The sequence below is a fragment of the Peromyscus leucopus genome, chromosome 16_21, assembly GCF_004664715.2.
Source record: "Peromyscus leucopus breed LL Stock chromosome 16_21, UCI_PerLeu_2.1, whole genome shotgun sequence".
In the NCBI taxonomy this organism is placed as follows: Eukaryota; Metazoa; Chordata; class Mammalia; order Rodentia; family Cricetidae; genus Peromyscus; species Peromyscus leucopus.
The window spans coordinates 33,253,577-33,273,378 of NC_051084.1; the positions used below are offsets into that span (position 1 = coordinate 33,253,577).

At 40.8% G+C, this 19,802-nt stretch overlaps 1 protein-coding gene across 6 annotated transcripts in view; it reads left to right on the plus strand.

Moving 5' to 3' along the window:
• Ccdc138 (coiled-coil domain containing 138) overlaps positions 1 to 18,083 on the plus strand; it is a 68,830-nt gene extending 50,747 nt beyond the window's left edge. For all 6 annotated transcript variants that reach the window (XM_037199821.1, XM_037199822.1, XM_028892455.2 and 3 more), the window contains 3 exons: positions 9,256 to 9,432; positions 15,461 to 15,599; positions 17,539 to 18,083. In XM_037199821.1, the coding sequence (XP_037055716.1) occupies positions 9,256 to 9,432; positions 15,461 to 15,599; positions 17,539 to 17,704 (482 nt within the window). In that variant the 3' untranslated portion in view covers positions 17,705 to 18,083. The remainder of the gene's footprint in view (positions 1 to 9,255; positions 9,433 to 15,460; positions 15,600 to 17,538) is intronic.
• Positions 18,084 to 19,802: the final 1,719 nt, after the last annotated feature.

Consider the following 19,802-nt stretch of genomic DNA (forward strand, 5'->3'; position numbering starts at 1 on the left):
ACTGTAGTTACGTGCACATAGCCACACACATTCCCACTTACATTCATGTACTTCAACAGAAATAAGGGGCTAGAGCAGAGCAACAGTTCTCAACCTGTGGGTCGTGACCCTTTTGTGGGTCACAAATATCCTGCATACTACTGGGCTGGAGTGGTGGCTCAGTGGTTAAGAACTCAGAGGACCCAGGTTTGATGCCCAGCACCTGCATGGTGGCTCACTCTTTCGCTCTAGTCCCAGGAGATTCAATTTTCTTTTTTGGCTTCCTCAGGCCATGTACTGTGATACAGACATACATGCGAGCAAAATACCCATTCACACAAAATAATAAAGTAATTTAAAGAGAAAAATAAGTCTTTCAAAAAAGTAAAGTGGGTTTGAGTAACACTATCAGCCAACTTGATTTGTTTATAGAAATTGACCTAACAGCAGAAGAAAAAAACACTAAGTACTATTGGTTAGGACATTGCATGGGCCATAAAGCAAACTTAATAAATTTTAAAAGATTGCAAGTTGTAGAAAAAGTATGTGCTCTACCCCAGTTGATACTCAGAAAGCCTTCAAGTATTTGGAAACTAAAGTGATCTATATAACCCACAGATCACAGTAGATGAAAAACAAAAACAAAATCAGAACATTCCAAACTTTGTGGGTAGGGCCAAAAGTAACATTCAAAGGCACCAAATGCCTTTGAAACAAAGAGGAAGGCAGTGAAGCAAACAAAAAAGTAATTTGTAAGGATATAATCAGCAGAAGTCTGTGAAATATGAAAAGTAATAGAGAAAAATCAGTGAAGACCAGAACTCTGTCATAGAGAAGACTAATAAAGTGGTGCGTCTCCAGCAGAGCTGAAGAGAAGACAGAAAAGGAAAGAAATCCCTGACAGCAGAGGGTGACCAGGAGTGACTTAGCAGGGTCCAAGAGAGAGCCAGGAGTGTGCTGGGTGAGATAAAGCCAGCACACAGCACTTCTGAGGAAATGCCATATTATTTCAAAGATGTAAAATGCCGAATCCCTTAACCTGAAAGTCCCCATGTCTGCATAGAAGTTGAATTTGTAGTTGCAAAGTTCCCCTTAAGGAAAATTACAGCCACAGATGGTTTTACTTGGGAGTTATACCAAGTATTCAATGGAAACTTTCTAGAATAAAAAAATGAAGTGTTTATAAACATGTGAGAGACAAAAGATGTAAAATGATGTAGATTGTACACTAAAACTGTGGAGAGAAGTCGAAGGTCAAATATGTAGACACACTAGGCAGCCATACTTTGTTTATGGGTCAGGAAGTTTGGTGTTTTTGTTGTTGTTTGACACAGGGTTTCTCTGTGTAGCCCTGGCTGACCTGGAACTCTCTCTGTACACCAGGCTGGACTTGAATTTACAGAGGTCCACTTCCTTTGCCTCCTGAGTGTTGGAATTAAAGGCATGCCCAGGAAGTTTAGTATTAAGGTGTTAGTTCTTTCCAAATTGGTTGCTGTAGCTTCCTAGCAATCAAAATGATCTTAGAAACTGAGAAGCAGACTTCAAAGTTCATACAGAAACCCAAAGGATTTAGAGTCCTTAACATAAATTTGTTTTATTCTACCTGACTTCAAAAGAGTATGGTATTGGTGTAAAGCCATACATCAGTTGTCAGAATGGATAATCTGAAACAGACCTCCACACACTATGGACAGCTCATTTTCAGCAAGTTGTCCAGATAGTTCAATATGGACAGATATAGTCCTTTCTGAAAATGATGCAAGAGTGATAGTACATCGTATATGGATGGATGGAGGGACCTTCTACCTCCACATACAAACAAAACAAAAAAATAAACTCAAAAATAGAACGCAAACCAAAATGGAAAAGCTAGAACTATAAAACTTCAAGAAGAAAACATATGAGATTATGTTACTAAACTTGGACTTAGTATGAAAGTTTCTTTTCTTTTTCTTTTTGGATACAGGGTGTCTATAACCCAGAGTAGCTTCAGATTTTCTATGTAGCTTAGGCTAGCCTTGAATTTGCTATGTAATTCGGGGTAATCTTATGATTGTGGCAAGCCTTCTGACTCTGCCTGCCGAGTACTGGGATTATAGGTGTGTGTCAACACACCAAGAAAAATTATCTTAAACAAGCCATAATTGTCTTGATTTAGGAAAAGATAATTTGACTTTGTCAAAATTAAAAATTTTGGAGGCTGCAGAGATGGCCCAGCCATTAAGAGCACTTGGCTGCTCTTGCAGAGGACCTGGGTTTGGTTCCCAGCATGCACATCGGGTGGCTCACAGCTGTAACTCCAGTTCCAAGGAGATCTGCAACTTTCTTCTGGCCTCCACAGATACTGCATGCACTTGGTACACCTACAGACAAGTGGGCACACACCTACCCATACAAAGTAAATACATTTGAAAAATTCAAAATTTTATCTTTTTCACTGTGTGTGTGTGTGTGTTCATATGTGTGTATGTGGAGGCCAGAGGTCAATATTGAACATCTCCCTCGGTCACTTTCCACCTTAGTTTTTGAGATGGACTCTCCAGTTGAACTGGTAACTGGTAACCACTAAGTGCTATGTGTTTTCTTAAGGAATGCCACTCTGATTAGGGGGAGAGATGATCCCCTTGTAGTTTTAATTTGAGCTTCTCTAATGGCTAGTAAAATTGAACATTTTTCATGTTTTTGGCCACGTGTGTTTCTTTCTTTTCTTTTCTTTCTTTCTTTTTTTTTTTTTTTTTTTTTTTTGAGAACTAACTGTTCCTTTCATTAGCCCATTTATTGATCGGGGTTTTGATTCCTTGTTATTTCGTTTTTGAGTTCTTTGTAGTTCTTACCCTCTGTAAAGTGTGTAGTTGAAGATTTTTCCCATTCAGTAGGTATCTTTGCGGTGTTACTATGCAGACACCTTTGATGCAATGAAATCCCATTTCTCAATTGTTGGCATTATTTCCTGAGCAGTTGGAGTCCTTTTCAGAAAGTTGTTGCCCCATGCCTACATCTTGAAGTGTTTGCTCTGCCTTTTCCTCTTTTCCTCTCACAGTTTGAGTTTCAGGTCTTGCAATAAGGTCTTTCATCCATTTGGAGTTGATTTTTGTTACAGAATGAGAGAAAAAGATTTGATTTCATTCTATATATGAGTGTGGAAGAAATGTGCCAGTTTTTGAGGCATATTTGTTGAAGAGGCTGTCATTTCTCTAGTATATATTTGCCATCTTTGCCAACATTGGAGTAGCTGTAGCTACATATTTGAGTCATTATTGATTTTTAATGCTATTAGTTATGAATAAAAGGAATGTCCTACTCTCTAGGAGGCATATAATTAACTGCCTAATTTATGTCTTTTACTACGGCCTCTGTTCTTAAACACAGCCATATGTTTTTATTTTTTTCTTGAATTTATAAAATTCTTTAAAACTTTCATACATGTATAAAATAATATCCTCCCCTCATTCCCTTCCTCCCCCCTCTTCTAACACATCTCCTTCCCTTTCAACTTCATGTTCTCTTTTAAAAGCATTTATAAGCTCCCATTCATGCTGTCAAGGACAGATCCATACAGTGTGGCTTTTGACTTCCCACTGTAAAGAAAGGAAAGTGCACGCAATGTCCTACAGATGAAGGGAGAGGGTGCCCTCAAATTCCTTGCCACAGGAACCCAATTTAGGTGGCACCAACCTTGATTTCCAGATTTTCCACAAAAGGAAAAGTGATGGTGTCTAGGTCATAGATCTAAGGAGGACCTGGGGGAAGCTGTTGCTTGCAGCTTGGCTGTCGTTGTCTGCTGATGTCTTCATCGTCTTCTCAGGAGCACTGGCCAGCTGACATGATGCCACCAGAGCCACCCCAGTTGCTGGCCGCTGCACTCCTGGGACTTGGACTAGCCAGATCCAAGCAGCCTTTAGGGAGCCTCGTCTTTTGGTGGTGACTGACCACCAGCCCCTCATAGAGGCATCTTACGCCAACCTGCCTGCCATGTTCTGTGTAGCACGGACTCTGCTCTGCACTCTGTGGATATTGTTGCCCCACAACAACAAAAGGGAGCTCACTCAATGTGTCTGATGTGGTGGACCTGGCCTGGGAAGTTCTGTGCGTGCACCATCTCCTGTGAGCACCCATGGAGGTCATGCCCAACCTCTACTTCTGCAGAGACCCCGAGGAGATGGAGAAGGAAGAACAAGCCACTGCTGAAAAGTCTGTGCTGTGGAGGAATTTGGGGGTGAATGGACTGTGCCAGCTCCTAAGTTCACTGCTGCTCAGCCAGAGATGTCAGGCTGGCCTGGAGGTGTGCAGGTACCCTCTGTGCCTGTCCAGCAGATCTCTACTGAAGCAGGAGTGCCCAGCTGTCCACTGAGGACTGGTCTGCAGCTCACACTGTACAGGCCCCTGAATGGCCATGAGCTGTTCTGCAGACATGTGAACAAAGAGAGAGAGGTGGAAGAAAATAAAGTGTCTAAAAGCTGAGACACACACACACACACACACACACACACACACACACACACACACACACACACACACACACACACACATACATATCCACTGAGGCATGGCGACCTACCTCAAAGAAAAGTGACTCTTCCTTCCCCAGCAGTTATCAGCTGTCAGTAGCTCCTTATCCTCCCCGATACACCCACATAATGTACTTTCATCAAATCTATCCCCTATTCCCTCATTTCCAAATTTCCCCTATACTTCTCCACTCCTCCCTCCCAACGTCACGAATTCTTTTTTTAAACTCACCCAGTCCACGTACTGCTGCCTGTGTGTGCATGGGTGTAGCGCCATCTACTGGAACATGAGTAGTCTCTGGGGCCACATCTCTCGTTCAGTGGCCAATAGTTCCTCACACAGATGTGGGATTATGTAACCCGCCCTCGCTCATCCATGCTGGGATTTGTTTATCTTTTACTCACAGATTTATTCTATTTAACTTCCAGGTCCATACATATAGACCAAATCTGTTATTTTTAAAATACTCTATTTAGCTTTTTGAAGTTTTTAGCTAGTTATCACCTAATCACACTACCAGTGGGATGTTTCACTCATTTCCTATTTTTGTCACTGTGAATATTAACATATACTTATGCCTTAGCACTTTTAAAATGTGCGATAAACTCACCAACATGACACCAATATATGAAAGGATAAGTCATTCTAATTTCAGCAGACATTGCTGTCTTCCTCAAAAAAGTGAAGCTATTATATCCTTCCAGCTCTTTCTGTATGTGTGTGTGTGTGTGTGTGTGTGTGTGTGTGTGTGTGTGTGTATTTTTGTATGTGTGTATGTCTGGGGGGGTTGTGTCTTTGTGTGTGTGTGTGTGTGTGTGTTCACTGCCATTTTTTGAACCATCCATTCCGATATTTGGTGTTAATGATTTTTAAAAAATATTTCCCAGTCTTATTTAATGAAAATATGACTTCATATAATGTTTTTGTTTTGTTTTATTTTTGAGATGGGGTCTCATTATGTAGCCTTAGGTAGACTGGAACTTGCTCTATAGTAGACCAGGCTAGCCTGGAACTCACAGACATTTTCTTGCCTCTGCTTGCGGAGTGCTGGGACTTAACAGTGTGTGGCATTACTCCCAGCTTAACCTTTTCTTGTGTGTGTGATTTGCTGTTTCTCTTTTTCAGATTTTCTGTTGTTATCCTTGATCTATTTTATGCTAGATGATTTCTCTTTATCTTACTGTTTTAAAATGACATCAATCCTTTATCTTTTATGATTTTTAAAAAGATTTGCTTTTATTGGAAGTATGAATGCTGTGCTTGCATGCACATATGTGTACCAGGTACATGCCTAGTGCCTATGGAGGTCAGAAGAGGGCATTGGAGGCCCTGGAACTGGAGTTAGAGCTGGTTGTGAGCCCTTGACGTGGGTGCTGGAAACTGAATTCGGGTTCTCTGCAAGAGCAATAAGTGCTATAAACCAATAAGCCAGCTCTAGCTCTAGCTAGTTTTTATATGATTGGTAACTGAAATGTTTGAAAAGCATTTTCTGGGAAGTTAAATTAGTCTTGTTTTTAGAGACTCTTCAGTATTAAAGAAGTTAAAATGATACAATTTGATTTAATCTCTAAAAGGTCAAGGCCAGTCTGGGGACTCGCTCAGTGGTTCAGAGTGCTTGCTCCTCTAGCAGAGGACCAGAGTTTGGCTCCCAGCACCGATGTTGAGCAGCTAGGAGCACCTGTAACTCGAGTTCCAGAAGATCCCAAACCCTTTCTGGTCTCTGCAGGCACCCACACTTGTGCATAGTCCCCCCACTCCCCACATATACATGTGTAATTACAAATAAAATAAATGTTTCTTAAAAAGATAAAACCACTTAAAAAATAACCAAATGCTGTTTTTCTGCCTATGGAAACTGTTAAGGGATAACTCTTTCCCTCCATTTTAAAAAATTGAAAACAGTTTTTTTCATATACTATATTTCATATACTATACACACACACGAAAGACCCATAAAAACAGAAAATAGGAAACTGTAATATACAAGCAAAAGACCAGTGAGTGAGAGAGAGAGAGAGAGGGAGGGAGGGAGGGAGAGAGAGAGAGAGAGAGAGAGAGAGAGAGAGAGAGAGAGAGAGAGAACCTTTTAAGCTTGTAAATTAAAAATTTTTTAAAAAGTACCACGAAGCTGGATGCAGTGATGGACAAGTGTAATTAGCACTCAGGAAGCCATGGCAAGAGAACTAAGGCAGAGTTAAGGCTAGCTTGATCTGCACAGTGATGTTTCAGACCACCAGGAAAGCTGTACAGTAAGACCCTTTCTCAACAAACAACCCTGTAGCTGTCAGTCTACTTAGTCATGTTAGCTGTTGCAAGTACTTTCAAATTCAGCAGGGGGCACTGTTGGAAAACTTGTTCCCGTGACGAGGTCGGGATTTGTCTATTCTGTCTGTATTGTTGCTTTTTAAAAAGTTTGGGCCAGGGAGATGACTTGGTGGCTTAAAGTGTCTGCTGGGCAAGCATAAGGACCTGAGTTTATATTTCTAACATCTGTATGAAAGCCTAGCATGGCAGTGCTCATCCCTAACCCCACACCGAGGGCTGGAGACAGCTCACTGGCCAGTCTCTAGCCAATATGTTGAGATTCGAGTTCGGTGAGAGACCCACGCTCAAAACAGGTTAAGAAAAAGAAGCCAGAGGCCCTGGATTTGAGAGCAAGGTCGTACATAGGAGGGGTGGAGGGAGCAACGAGAAAGGGAAAATGATGGAATTATATTTAAAAATAAGGAAGGAAAGACACCTAACTAACGTCAGCGTCTGTCCTCCACACCCACATCAACAGGCAAACACGCTCACAAATGAAGTTGAGAGCCAGACACATCTGAACAGAACCTAGCAATTTTGTTCAATATGTATTTGTTTGCAGAGAGTTGTTTTTGTTGTTTGTTTTTAAGTAAAGTGGTATTAGTATTCTTTGAACTAAACTCTTCTATAAATAAAAATAATTTACCATAAGTGGATACAGATTAGAATGTCTTAAAGTTCTTTCATACATATTTTTAAAGATTTATTATTATTATTAATATTATTATTATTAGGTTTTTTTGAAACAGGATTTCTTTGTATAGTCCTGGCTGCCCTGAAACTCACTCTGTAGACCAGGTTGGCCTTGAACTCAGAGATCCACCTGCTTCTACCTCCCGAGTGCTGGGATTAAAGGTGTGTGCCACCACCGCCCGGCTACTTTCATTATTTTTATTTTGTGTATATGTCTATGTGAGGGTGTATGCATATGAGAGCCAGAGGTGTCGGATCCCGTGGCACTGGAGTTGTGGGGGGTTGTGAGCCACCCAACATGGGAGCTGGGAACTGAATTCTTCCCAAGAGCAAACAGTCATGCCACTGTTACCCAGTGGGCACAGCTTGCCCAGCAGGTTGGTATTGTAGCTTGTAAGTTTCACAGCTGCATAAGACTGTTATACTGACATCTTCCCTCCAGCAGCCTGAGTGATACCGTCCAGTACTGAGAAAGGAAGCAAGAAGCAGCCTAGGGCCAGCTTGAGTTCTCCATGTTCTGCAAGGAAAATGTGCGATGTCCTCAGCCATGGGGCTTTATCATATAGTTCTGAGCAATGACATTAGCCTGTACTGGTGATCTCCATCCCCTTCCCTCCCCCAGCCAACAGTTCACAGGGAGGTGTCTCACACCTGGCACCACTAGGAATTCCATTTACTAACTTACGACTTTGGGGCCAAGACACCCTTTTTATTTAAAGACAGGGTCTGGCTATTTAGCCCCGGCTGGCCTGGAACTCACAATGATTCTACCTGCCTCTGTGTGCTTTATGGAAAGGCTTATGCCACCACATTGGGCCCAAGACACTCTGTTAAGTCTTCTCCTTTAAATAGAAATATTAATTTTTTAAACAAAGTAACTCAGTGTTCGGTGAACAGCATGTTTTTTTTTCTTGGAATCATATACTAAAGGAACATTTTGGAAAATGAACTTTACATATTTAAAAGCAGTGTGAAACTATTGTAAATGTTGTAATGGGGATATCTGCTGAATTAATCTCTGATATTTGATTTGCATTGATTCTAATTAAATTAGTGCTTCTCTTGATTGAGTGGCTCACCTGCAGTCACATGCAGAATATTTTAAAGGGGGGTTTAAGGAATCTGATCTCAAAGTGCCTTACTAGCTCTGGTCTTGGTAAAATCTTGCTGTTGCTCATAATAATGGGTGGGTTACAGAATGTAGTGGATCAGAGCATAGCCCAGTCTTTTTGAAGTTGTCTTTGAATGGTGTGATATTTGCTCTTTTGTGGGAGACAGAAATCCTTCTTTAAAATGCACTGAGCAATTTTATGTATAGTTACAGTTTTAAATGGGGAGGCATTTAGAAGTCAACAATGAGACATACGGTCTTAGAAGCTATTTAAAGATATAAATATGGTGCTGTTCAAGTTTGTGGAAACATGTAGTAATTACAACCAAATATGGAAATACATACTACTGTGCTATTTAATATTAATCATCAATTTTATTTCTTGGTATAAAAAACAAAATGGGGCTGATCATTTTAGTACTAAAATATGAACACACTAAATGAATTTACCCCATTATAATTGGACTGCCTTTTCTCTCTCCTTCCCCATTGAGTTCTAATAAACCAGTGAGGGGGATGAATCTAAATTTAGTTTGTGATCTCTTGTCATTTAAATTTTTTTTACAGTTTTATTTTATTAAAGCGGTGGTTCTTTTTGTTTAATCTTATGTTTCTGATTTAATAACTGATGCAGAGATGGTTATTTGTGTTGTTTTCAGCTGACTACCTAGCTCAAGCATTTGATTCTCTTTGTTTGGACTTGAAGACAGATGAAGGAAAAGCCTTATTTTTGGAGTACCAAGCTGTTCCAGTAATACTAAGACACCTGAGGATTTCCAGCAAAGGGCTCTTATCCAATGTCATTGATAGTCTGCTTCAGATGACAGTAGAATCACGTACGTTTTTATGTTTTATGTATGTAAAGAAATGTTGCTTTCATTCCCTCCTAATCCCTTGTTAACTCCATATACCAGCCACTATTTCAGCTTTTAAATGGTGGCTATTTTGAAAAGTTATTAGTTAGGTCAGCACACAGAACGAGAGGTTTCGTTGTGGCATCTTGATATCAATGTCATATTTTGTTGTTGTATGCTCCTCTGCTCCCCACGGCCCCCTCTGCCTCTTCCTCCAGCTGGTTCCTGTGTTCCTCCAGTTAGTCCTCGTTTGTACCCTCCTATCACATGTCTGCTGTTGTCTTTCCCATTTCCCACATCCCTTAAGAGCTCTTCCTCCCCTCTTAGATCCCTTCTCTAGTTAAGTATCCTGCAAATAAGACATGTGGATATAGCTACATACATATGTATATAATCTAAAATTTAAGTTCCTTGTATGAGAAATAATGTGATATTTGTCTCTGAGTCTGGCTTATTTCACATAATTCCATTTGCATCTATTTTCTGAAAATGTCAGGATTTTTTGTTTTTCTTTATGTAAAATTCCTGTGTGTGTGTGTGTGTGTGTGTGCATGTGTGTGCGCGTGCGCGCGCGCACATATGTACCATATTTTCTTTTTTTCCTTTTTAAACAAATAGGCTTTAGGCTGGTATTTTCTTTTTCTTTTTAATTAATTTATTTGTTTTACATCCTGATCACAGTTTCCCCTCCTTCCTCTCCACAAAGTCCCTCCCCCGACTGCCCTCTGCTCCCACCCCCCAATCCACTCCTCAGATTCTGTTTAGGAAAGGGCAGGTGTCCCATGAGCATCAACAGAACATGGCATATCAAGATGCAGTAAGACTAAGCACCTTCCCATGTATTAAGCCTGGGCACAGAGACCAGGGTGAGGAAAGGGTCCCAAAAGCCAGTAAAAGAGTCAGAGACAGCCCATGCTGCCAGTCCCACAGGAGGACCAAGCTACACAACTGTCACATGTATACAGAGGGTCTAGGGCAGTCCCATGCAGGCTCCCTGGTTGTCGGTTCAGGCTCTGTGAGCCCCTGTGAGCCTAGGTTAGTTGATTCTGTGAGTTTTCTTGTCTCCGTTGGCTCCTACAATCCTTTCTCTCCCACTTCTGCAGGATTCCCCAAGCCCCGCCTAATGTTTGGCTGTGCTGTTTCCACCAGTTGCAGGGTGAAGCCTCTCTGATGACAGTTGGACTAGGCACCTATGTGTGTAGCAGGATATCGTTAGGCGTCATCACACTGACATTTTATTTCCTCCAGTCCTGTTTGGTTCTATCCTAGGTCTCTGGGACATCCAGCCTGTGGACCGCATTTTCTTTATTAACTCATTTGTTGATGGACATCAAGGGCTGCTTCCATTTCCTGGCCATGGTGAATAGTACAGCTCTAAACACGGAGGCACAAACATCTGTGGTGTGTTGACTTAGTACTGTAGATGGGTGATAGGGTGGTTCTATTTTCAGGTTTTGGGGGGATTTCCATACTGACTTCCACAGTGGCTGCACAAGTTTCTCAGGGTTTTCAAATTCCTGGCATGTTGCTCTTTGAGATCCAGGGACAATAAATCAGTATCTCAGGAATTCTCAGAAATTTCCAAATTATGATGACTTTACACATCCTACTTCACTCTGTTAATTGGATAGCTAAAATTCATATTTAAAGAATAAAATACACACGGGCTGGAGAGATGGCTCGGAGGTTAAGAGCATTGACTACTCTTCCAGAGGTCCTGAGTTCAATTCCCAGCACCCACATGGTGGCTCACAGCCATCTATAATGATATCTGGTACCCTCTTCTGGCATGCAAGGATACATGGAGGCAGAATGTTGTATACATAATAAATAAATAAATAAATATTTAAAAAAAGAATAAAATACACAAGTGAAGCAATATTTACAAAGAACTGCATCCTACAGGAATATTCAGACAATAAAAATTATAATTTAAAACTCATATCTCACAGTCAAGTGACAGCCTCCCATGGAATCACAAAATGGTCACTGCCCACTGAAGGATATATTTTATACTGAGAATGTGTTATGCTTCGAGAGAACATTCAATGGACTTACTTGCATATAATAAATATGTGAACTCATTAGTGAGCATTTTCTTTTCTTTTTTTAAATATTTATTTATTTATTATGTATATAGCATGTATGACTGCAGGCCAGAAGAGGGCACCAGATCTCATTACAGATGGTTGTGAGCCACCATGTGGTTGCTGGGAATTGAACTCAGGACCTCTGGAAGAGCAGCCAGTGCTCTTAACCTCTGAGCCATCTCTCCAGCCCAGAGCATTTTCTTTATTATTCTTGTTCCCCTTTCTAAATGTTATACCCACATGTATATTTGTTTTTATGTACATACGGATGGGCTGACATCCACAATATAGGGAGAACATGTGTTTGTTTTATTGACTGATTTTTCTTCCCGAATTTGGATGAACTTGATTAATATTATGTGTTATAAATCCATCCATTTTCCTGAAAATTTTGTGATTTTGTTTTTCTTTAGAGCTGAAATATATATATATATATATATATATATATATATATATATATATGCCAGGTTTTTATTATAGTCCATTCACTTCTTGAAGGACACCTAAGTTGTCTCCACTTCCTTGCTGCATTGAGTAGAGCAGCAGTGAACATGGAGTGCAGATACCTCTACCATAGGATAAAGAGTTCTCTGTGCAAATGCCCAAGAATACAATAGCTGTAGCATAGGATAGGGCTGTTTCCAGTTTTCTGAGGAGCCACCAGGCTGATTTCCATCAGGGTTGTATTAACTTGCACTCCTGCCAGTGATGAATAAGAGTTTTTCTTTCTCCTCATCCTCTCTAATATTTGTTGTCAGATTTCGTGAGGACAGCCACTCTGACTGGGATGGGATATTATCTCAAAGCATTTACCTGATGACTAGGAATGGTGAACATTTTTTTAATGGTTACTGGCCATTCGTGTGTGTGTGTGTGTGTGTGTGTGTGTGTGTGTGTGTGTGTGTAACTTGCTGTAATTCATTACCCCATTTGTTGATTTGCAGTTTTATTTCCTAGGTATCTAATTTCTACAGTTCTTTGTAAATTCTGGTTATTCGCCCCTTGTCTGAAGTGTACGTGGGAAAGATTTTCTCCCATTCCGTGGGCTGTCTGTGAGCTCTGCTGACAGTTTCCTCCGATAAGCAGAGACTTTACTGTCATGTAGTCCCATCTGTTGATGTTTGCAGCTAGCTTTTGTGCTATTGAAGTTCTGTCCAGAAAGTTCTTGCCCACCTCAGCGTCTTGAAGAATATTCCCTCTGTTTTTAATCTAGACGTTTCAGCTTTTATTTTTCTTATTTTTACTAGTTTTTTGAGAATTTGTACAATGTGTTTTGTGCTTTGATCATCTTCCCTGCCTTCACCCAGCTCGTCTCAGATCTACCCTGTCTTTCCTGTCCACCCCACTTTGTTTTCTTTTTCTCCCGTCAAGTCCAATTGGTGCTGCCCAACTGTTCTTGAACGTGTGGTCTTCCCCTGGAACGTGCTTGACTTACCAGAGCTTACATTCCCAGAGGAAACGGACTCTCGGCAGCTAACGGTTGCTAATAGCTCCATGGCTAGGGGTAGGATTCTCTACCCAACCCCCCTCCATGCTGGGCTTTGGTCTGGGTTGGGCTTGTACAGGGCTGTGTATGCTGTCACAAATGTTGTGAGTTCATATGTGCAACTGCTTCCCTGCTGTGTCCAGAGGATACCATTTCCTTGGAGTCATCCACTGCCTCTGGCACTTACGCTGTTTCCTTCTCCTCTGCCTCAGTGATCCATCCCCGAGCCTTGGGAGCAGGGGTGCAGTATACGGGTTCTATTTAGGGCTGAGCGTTCTGCAGCCTCTTACTTTCTATGCCTTGGCCAGTTGTGGGTCTCTGGGTTAACCATAGTCTAGTACAAATAAAAGCTTATGATAAATTCTTAGCAATCAGTTGAACACTATGTCTATTTAGCAGAATAATAGTAGTAGGGTCTTCCCTAGATCCTGTGTCCTGTTTAGCCATAGGTTCTTAGCCTGATAGTGATGACAGGTGTGACTTTCATTTTGTGGAATGGAACTTAAATCCCATTAGAAAGTGGTTGGTAAAGAAATACTTACAGAAGTAAGGATGGCCCAATAACCAGAAAGCCTGTCCCAGCACAGGTGATGGGGACACAACAGTTGCATCTGTGGAGCTCAATACACAACTTGCAAGCAGCTCCGTGAGGGGCGGTGTTAGGGAGGTGGCTCGTGAGCCCTTCGCCTCCTGCAGAGGGGGTGTTTCCATGTAGAGAAAGTAGTCCTCCATTGCTCCCAGAGAGCCTTTCCTTTTTCTACCAGCCCGTTTCTGCTTCCCTGGCTTTACTTGTGCTTTTAGATTTGGTTGCTTCAGTAGTTTACTTTAATCAATACAGTCTCAAGATAGTAACATCCAAGCCTTCCAAGTTGTGTTTATAGATTTAAAAAGCACGAGAATGCAAAGCTATCATGGTTTTATATCTTTTATGGGAAATGACTTACTTGCATTTAGAAAAAAAAGCCATTTGCAGAGGCTTTTTACTAAAGAGTGAATTGTTTTAGAGGCCACAATTTGACATTGTATGATTTTTTTCCCCCTCAATCTTTCCTAACTAGCCAGTAACTTACACTCTAAAAGAATTTTCATGTATTATCCTATAATAAACACAATCAATGAAATATGGCTTCTTACCTTTGTATGCATCTCCATTGGATGGTTCTTAGAGGCACAGTTACTAGGTAAAGGATATGTGCATTTAAGGCTTTTGGTAACAAATTTGGGAAATTTTTATTATTTCATTCTTAATGAGATTGAACATAGTATGTTCTCGTATAATTGGGGTTAGTTGTGTTTATTAGTAAAAATACTAGGTACACCTTTCCTAGTTGATTTATAAGAACTCCTAGTAATGGTGTCAGTCTTAAGGCAAATATATGCAAAGTCATCTTTCCTTTCCTCTTCTACGCTGGTAATTTCTCTTTTGATTACTTTAATTTTTTCAATTTCACTTTTAATTTTTCAAATAAAAATCACTTTATGTGAACACTTCAATTTAAAAAAAAATTCACTTTATTTTTGGAATTATAATTACATCATGCCTCCTTCCCTTTACCTCCTTCCCAACCCTCCCATGTACCCTTCCTTGTTCCCTTTCAAATTCAATGCCTGTTTTTCATTAAATATGTATGTAAATAAACACACACACAAATATACACCTAAATACATGAATTTGACCTATTCAGTCTGTTTAATGTTACATGTACACATATGTTTTCAGGGCTGACCATTTGATATTGAATAACCAGTTGATGGGGGCTCTTCCCTGGAAAAGACAATTTCTCCCACACTCAGCATTCTTAGTTGCCTGTGGTTCTTTGTGTACGGTTGAAGCTCATGGCCTCGCCCCCTTCCACGTGAGCATGTATGTTGTTGTCCTTGTTCAGCTCATGTTGAAGCAGTCATGTTGGTGAGACTTCAGTTTCTGACATCCTGGGACACACAGTCTCACAGCAAACTCCTTGATCCTCTGTTCTTACAATCTTTCTGACTGCTTTTCCACGATGATCCCTTAAAATTTTTATCCTTAAGTTTTCAATCTATTATGAACCTGCCATTCTTTAGCTTTTATGCGCAAAGTGTTCTTTCTTATCTAGTACTCAGAGTTGTTACTGGGGTTTTAAAGAAAACTAATGTACTGCTTCAGTGGAACTTCTTAGTTGCAGTCACTTAGACTGGGCTTCCAGTTAGAAGCTTTTTGAAGAAACACTTTCCTCTCTTCTTTCAAACGTACTTTGTGTTAGATAATAACCTGCCACCCAGCAAGAGCCAGTGGATATTTTCACTTTTCAGATGACGATTTTGCCCCAAAGTTTAAGGATGAAAGATTGAGAGGCCAAGTTGGTATTGCTACATGACTCACCTAGTTCTGGTTTTGCTTTTTTAATTTCCTTTGATACTTCTTAACAGTAAAGCGTGGCGCCTTGTTTTGCAGCGTCCTTGCAGCCTTTCCTGGAAGCCTGCAGCAACTCCTTGTTTTTCCGGACTTGTTCTGTGCTGCTCCGGACCCCTAAACTTGACCTTCACATCCTAGAAAAGCTCAGTATTATCCTACAGAAACTCTCAAAAATCAAGTAAGGATGTCTTTTTGTCTCGCTGTTCATTGATGATTGTATTATGATTGCTGTTAGGGCTGCTTTTCAATCTCCATGTCAAATCAGTTCGACTTGATTGTTATGTTGCTCTAATTTATTATTCCAGGCTGTAGATATAGAAATTTAAGAATCCTGAGTATTGATGATTATCAGAGACGACATATTGGGGCTGGGCAGATACTCGGCAGGGAAGAGCCGTTACTGCATAAGTGTGAGGACCTGAGTTAAATCCCCAGGAATCACATAAAAAGCTGACGGTGGCTGTGTGCGCCTGTGAGCCCGGCAATGTGGAGGATGGAGGCCGGAGGATCACTTGGACTTGGGGCCACCAGCATAACTCCAGGTTCAGTAAGAGACCCTGTTTCAAAGGAAGAAATCAGAGAATGATAGATAGGATGCCAGACATCCTCCAGACCTTCCTGCACATGCCCACATGCCCATTCCATACAAGACAGACAGACAGACAGACAGACAGACAGACAGACAGACACACACACACACACACACACACACACACACACACTTTAAAAACCACACAGATTTTATAATAGACTATTAATCTTTGAATGTATAGTTGTTTCTTAATTGTTCCAGTTCATCTAAGAAAACTAAATACCAGAGATAGCATGCAAAAGTTTTTTTTTTTTTTTTTTTTTTTTGTTTTTTTTTTTTTTTTGTTTTTCGAGACAGGGTTTCTCTGTGTAGCTTTGCGCCTTTCCTGGAACTCACTTGGTAGCCCAGGCTGGCCTCGAACTCACAGAGATCTGCCTGCCTCTGCCTCCCGAGTGCTGGGATTAAAGGTGTGCGCCACCACCGCCCAGCCGCAAAAGTTTTATTTGAGATATCTAGAGGGGACTGAATTTTTTATATATTGGGGGTTAGCTTTGGTTTTTATGGTACTGGGAACCTAGGGATAACTGCATGACAGGCAAATGCTCTTCCACTAAGAACAAGTTTATTCATCAAGTGATAATATCTGACCAAATCACTGCACACTGATACATTATATATGAAGGTGGAAAAAAAAGTGATAATAAAGGAGCATTTTTAAAAATTCCTTATTAATGCACTGAAGCATGCATTTGGCAAGACAAGCAAAAGAATGTGTGCGTGTCTACATGTGGAAGCCCGAGGTTGATGTTAGGTATCTTCCTCTTCTTCCTTCCTCCCTTCCTTTCTTTCTTTTTTTTTTTTTTTTAGACAGGGGCTCTCACTGTACCTGGAGCTTACTGATTGGCTAGGCTGCATGGCCAGTGAGCTTTAGGAAACCACCTGTCTTCTACCTCCTTTAATAATGGGTTATTTGATCATTTCTCTTGAGGCAGATATACCCAGAGAAGAAAATAAAATAGGTGAACTCCTATTTTACATTTAAGATAGGATTATGATTGGAATGAAATTGCTGAATGCCTTCTCCTCCTCTTCCTCTTCTCTTGTTTTGTCTTTTTGAGATAGGCTCTCTCTATGTAGCCCTAGCTATCCTAGTACTTGATGTGTAGACCAGGCTGTCCTGGAACTCAGATCTACCTGCCTCTGTCTCAGAGTGCAGGGATTAAAGGTGCACGCCACCACACCCAGCTTAAATGTCTATTAAAGAGAAAGTGGTTGAAAAGTAGTATATTGTCAGTTAGGTCCTTAAGAAAACTGGTTCTGGCTAACTGGGAAGGGGAGGTCCTTGTTCCTAGTAGTTACTCTCTATTAGTGAATAGGGTTCAGTTTTCAGGATATAAACTATTTCTTCTTTGCCTATATTGTTTTTCTGCTTTGGGCTTAGATCATAAAACCTACTTTTCTTGCATCTAAATCCTGTGGTCAGCCATTTTCTCCATTGTGTTTAAAAACAAGTACCATTTCCTCACATTTGCATAAGTTCTCTCAAGTTTATAAATAACTAAATAATAACACTATTCTTTTACAGGAGTAATAAGAAGCTCTTTGAAGTTTTTACCATTCACCTGATGCTTCAGGAAATACAAAGGACAACACACCCAGAGCACGCCTTTCTCTGCATTAACCTAAATTCAACTCTGTTCAATCTGGGTTTGACAAAATGTAACTCCCTGGTCTCCAGTACAAGCCATTAGAAAATGTGTGTGTGTGTGTGTGTGTGTGTGTGTGTGTGTGTGGTCTGTGTATGTATATATCTGTTCCTTATCTGTAAAAGTGTGAAAATCACCAAAGTAAGATTCTACAGAGTAAAGTTATCAGCAGTATCATTTATCATGAAAGATAGCCAGAAAAAATTTCAGCTATGTAAATGAGAGCATAGAAGGTATGGATGTTTTAGAATGTTTCAGTTTAAGGTAATAGTAATGTACAAGGTGGCATTTCCAGAACTTAAGGCATTGGGGTTACTTTTTATAAAAATATTTTAGGAGAAATCTTTCTTGAAATTATGTGATTATTTGGAATATAATTTGTTCTTATGTGGAAATAAACTATGCTATTATTTTTGCCCCTTAATATAGTAGAATCACTTCTTTTGGTAGCAAAATGCTTTTTTCTTTTTTCTTTTCTTTTCTTTTTTTTTTATCAAGCTGACCTCAGACTTACAGACAGACTCCTGCCTCTGCCATCCAAGTGCTGGAATTAAAGGCATGTACCACCATACCCAGTCAAGTGCTTATCTTTTAATGGTCTTATTTGTTTTATTCCATTTTGCTTACTTGCTCTTGTGGTTGTTAGTGGGTGCGTACAACCCCGGCCCTAGTGTATATATGGTATAGAGAGAATTTCTGTTATGAAATTGGGTGCATATTGTTAAGGATCCTAATGTCCTCCCGATGTTGTTCTCTTAAGCAGCACAGCGTGATCGTCTTTATCTTTTATCACTGGTTTTGGTTTGAAGTCTGTTTTGTCAGATATTAGAACACTGGCACCTGCCTATGTCCCAGTTCCATTTATTTGCAACATCTCTTGGTGTCTGTCCTTCTTTGCTTTCTGTTGCTGTGATGGAACTCTGACCAAAAGCAACTTGGGAAGAAAGGCCTTTCTTTGTCTCACATGTCAAACCTGAGGACAGCCAGTTCAAGGTATGCCAGCGTTACCCAGTAACAGGAACTGAGGGATGCCGGGAGAACCTGGCAGCCAGCTCTGCCTTGACTTGATGTTAAGTAGGCACCTCAGCTGTTTGTCTCAGGTTCGAAACTTAACAGTATATAATTAATTTTTGTCATCAAGACCCTTTCATCTTCTCCCTCCTGTTAAAACCCTTCTACCCAGCCATCCCCTCTCTTGCTTTCGTGTCTTTTTTCTGTGTGTACCATTTAATTTCATTGGAATGTCTTGTGTGAGTGTGGGTAGGAGGTCATTGTGGACCATAGGCAAGGCGTCCGTGGCTACACTTCTGAAGAAAATGACATCCCCTACCTCCAGCAACCATTAACTGCCAGTATCATCCCAGGGAGAGGTGGGGCCTCATGGGTCCCTCTTCCATCCGTGAGGAAATGGTAGGCTTAGTCATAGAGAGGTGTTACTCAGATAAGCACAGTGACAGAGTTCATGAGTGCGGCATCCATGTCGCAGCCAGAGGACGTCTTTGTGCTGCCCACCCCCTCATCCTCTGGCTCGTGGTGCCTTTCCTCCCCCTCTTCGGTACTGTTCCCAGAGTTTCCCCAGGGGTGGAGATGTCCCTTAGGGCGGAGCACTCCTCACTCTTCTTGATGCTATGGCCAGTTGTGTGTTTCTGCATTCACTGTCTGTCTCCTGTTGCAATAGGCATCTCTGACAAAGGCTGAGTGTAGCGTTCATTTTAAATGGCAGACTGGGAATTAAGAACAATTATATTTTATAAACTGTGTCTCTTTAAACACTAGTTTCAAAAATCATTTTGATAATTTGAACCCTTAAAATTAAGTAATGGCTATTTATACAAATATCTGAATCAGTGGTGCTGGAAAGATGGCTCCATAGTTAAGAACACTGGCAGCTGCCAGAAGATTCGGTTCCCAGCAACCGCATGTGACTCACAGCGGTCTGTAACTCCAGTTCCAGGGCACCTGATGCCCTCTTCTGCCCTGTGCGGGTACGAGGCATGCATGTGGCACACAGACATCCATGCAGGCAAAACACCCATACACATAATCTTTTTAAAAACTCAGAATAATTTCCAAGTAAGTTGAAGCCCATGGCTGCAACTTTTTCCTATCTTAAAAATTGAAACATTAACAGAAACCTGCTGTT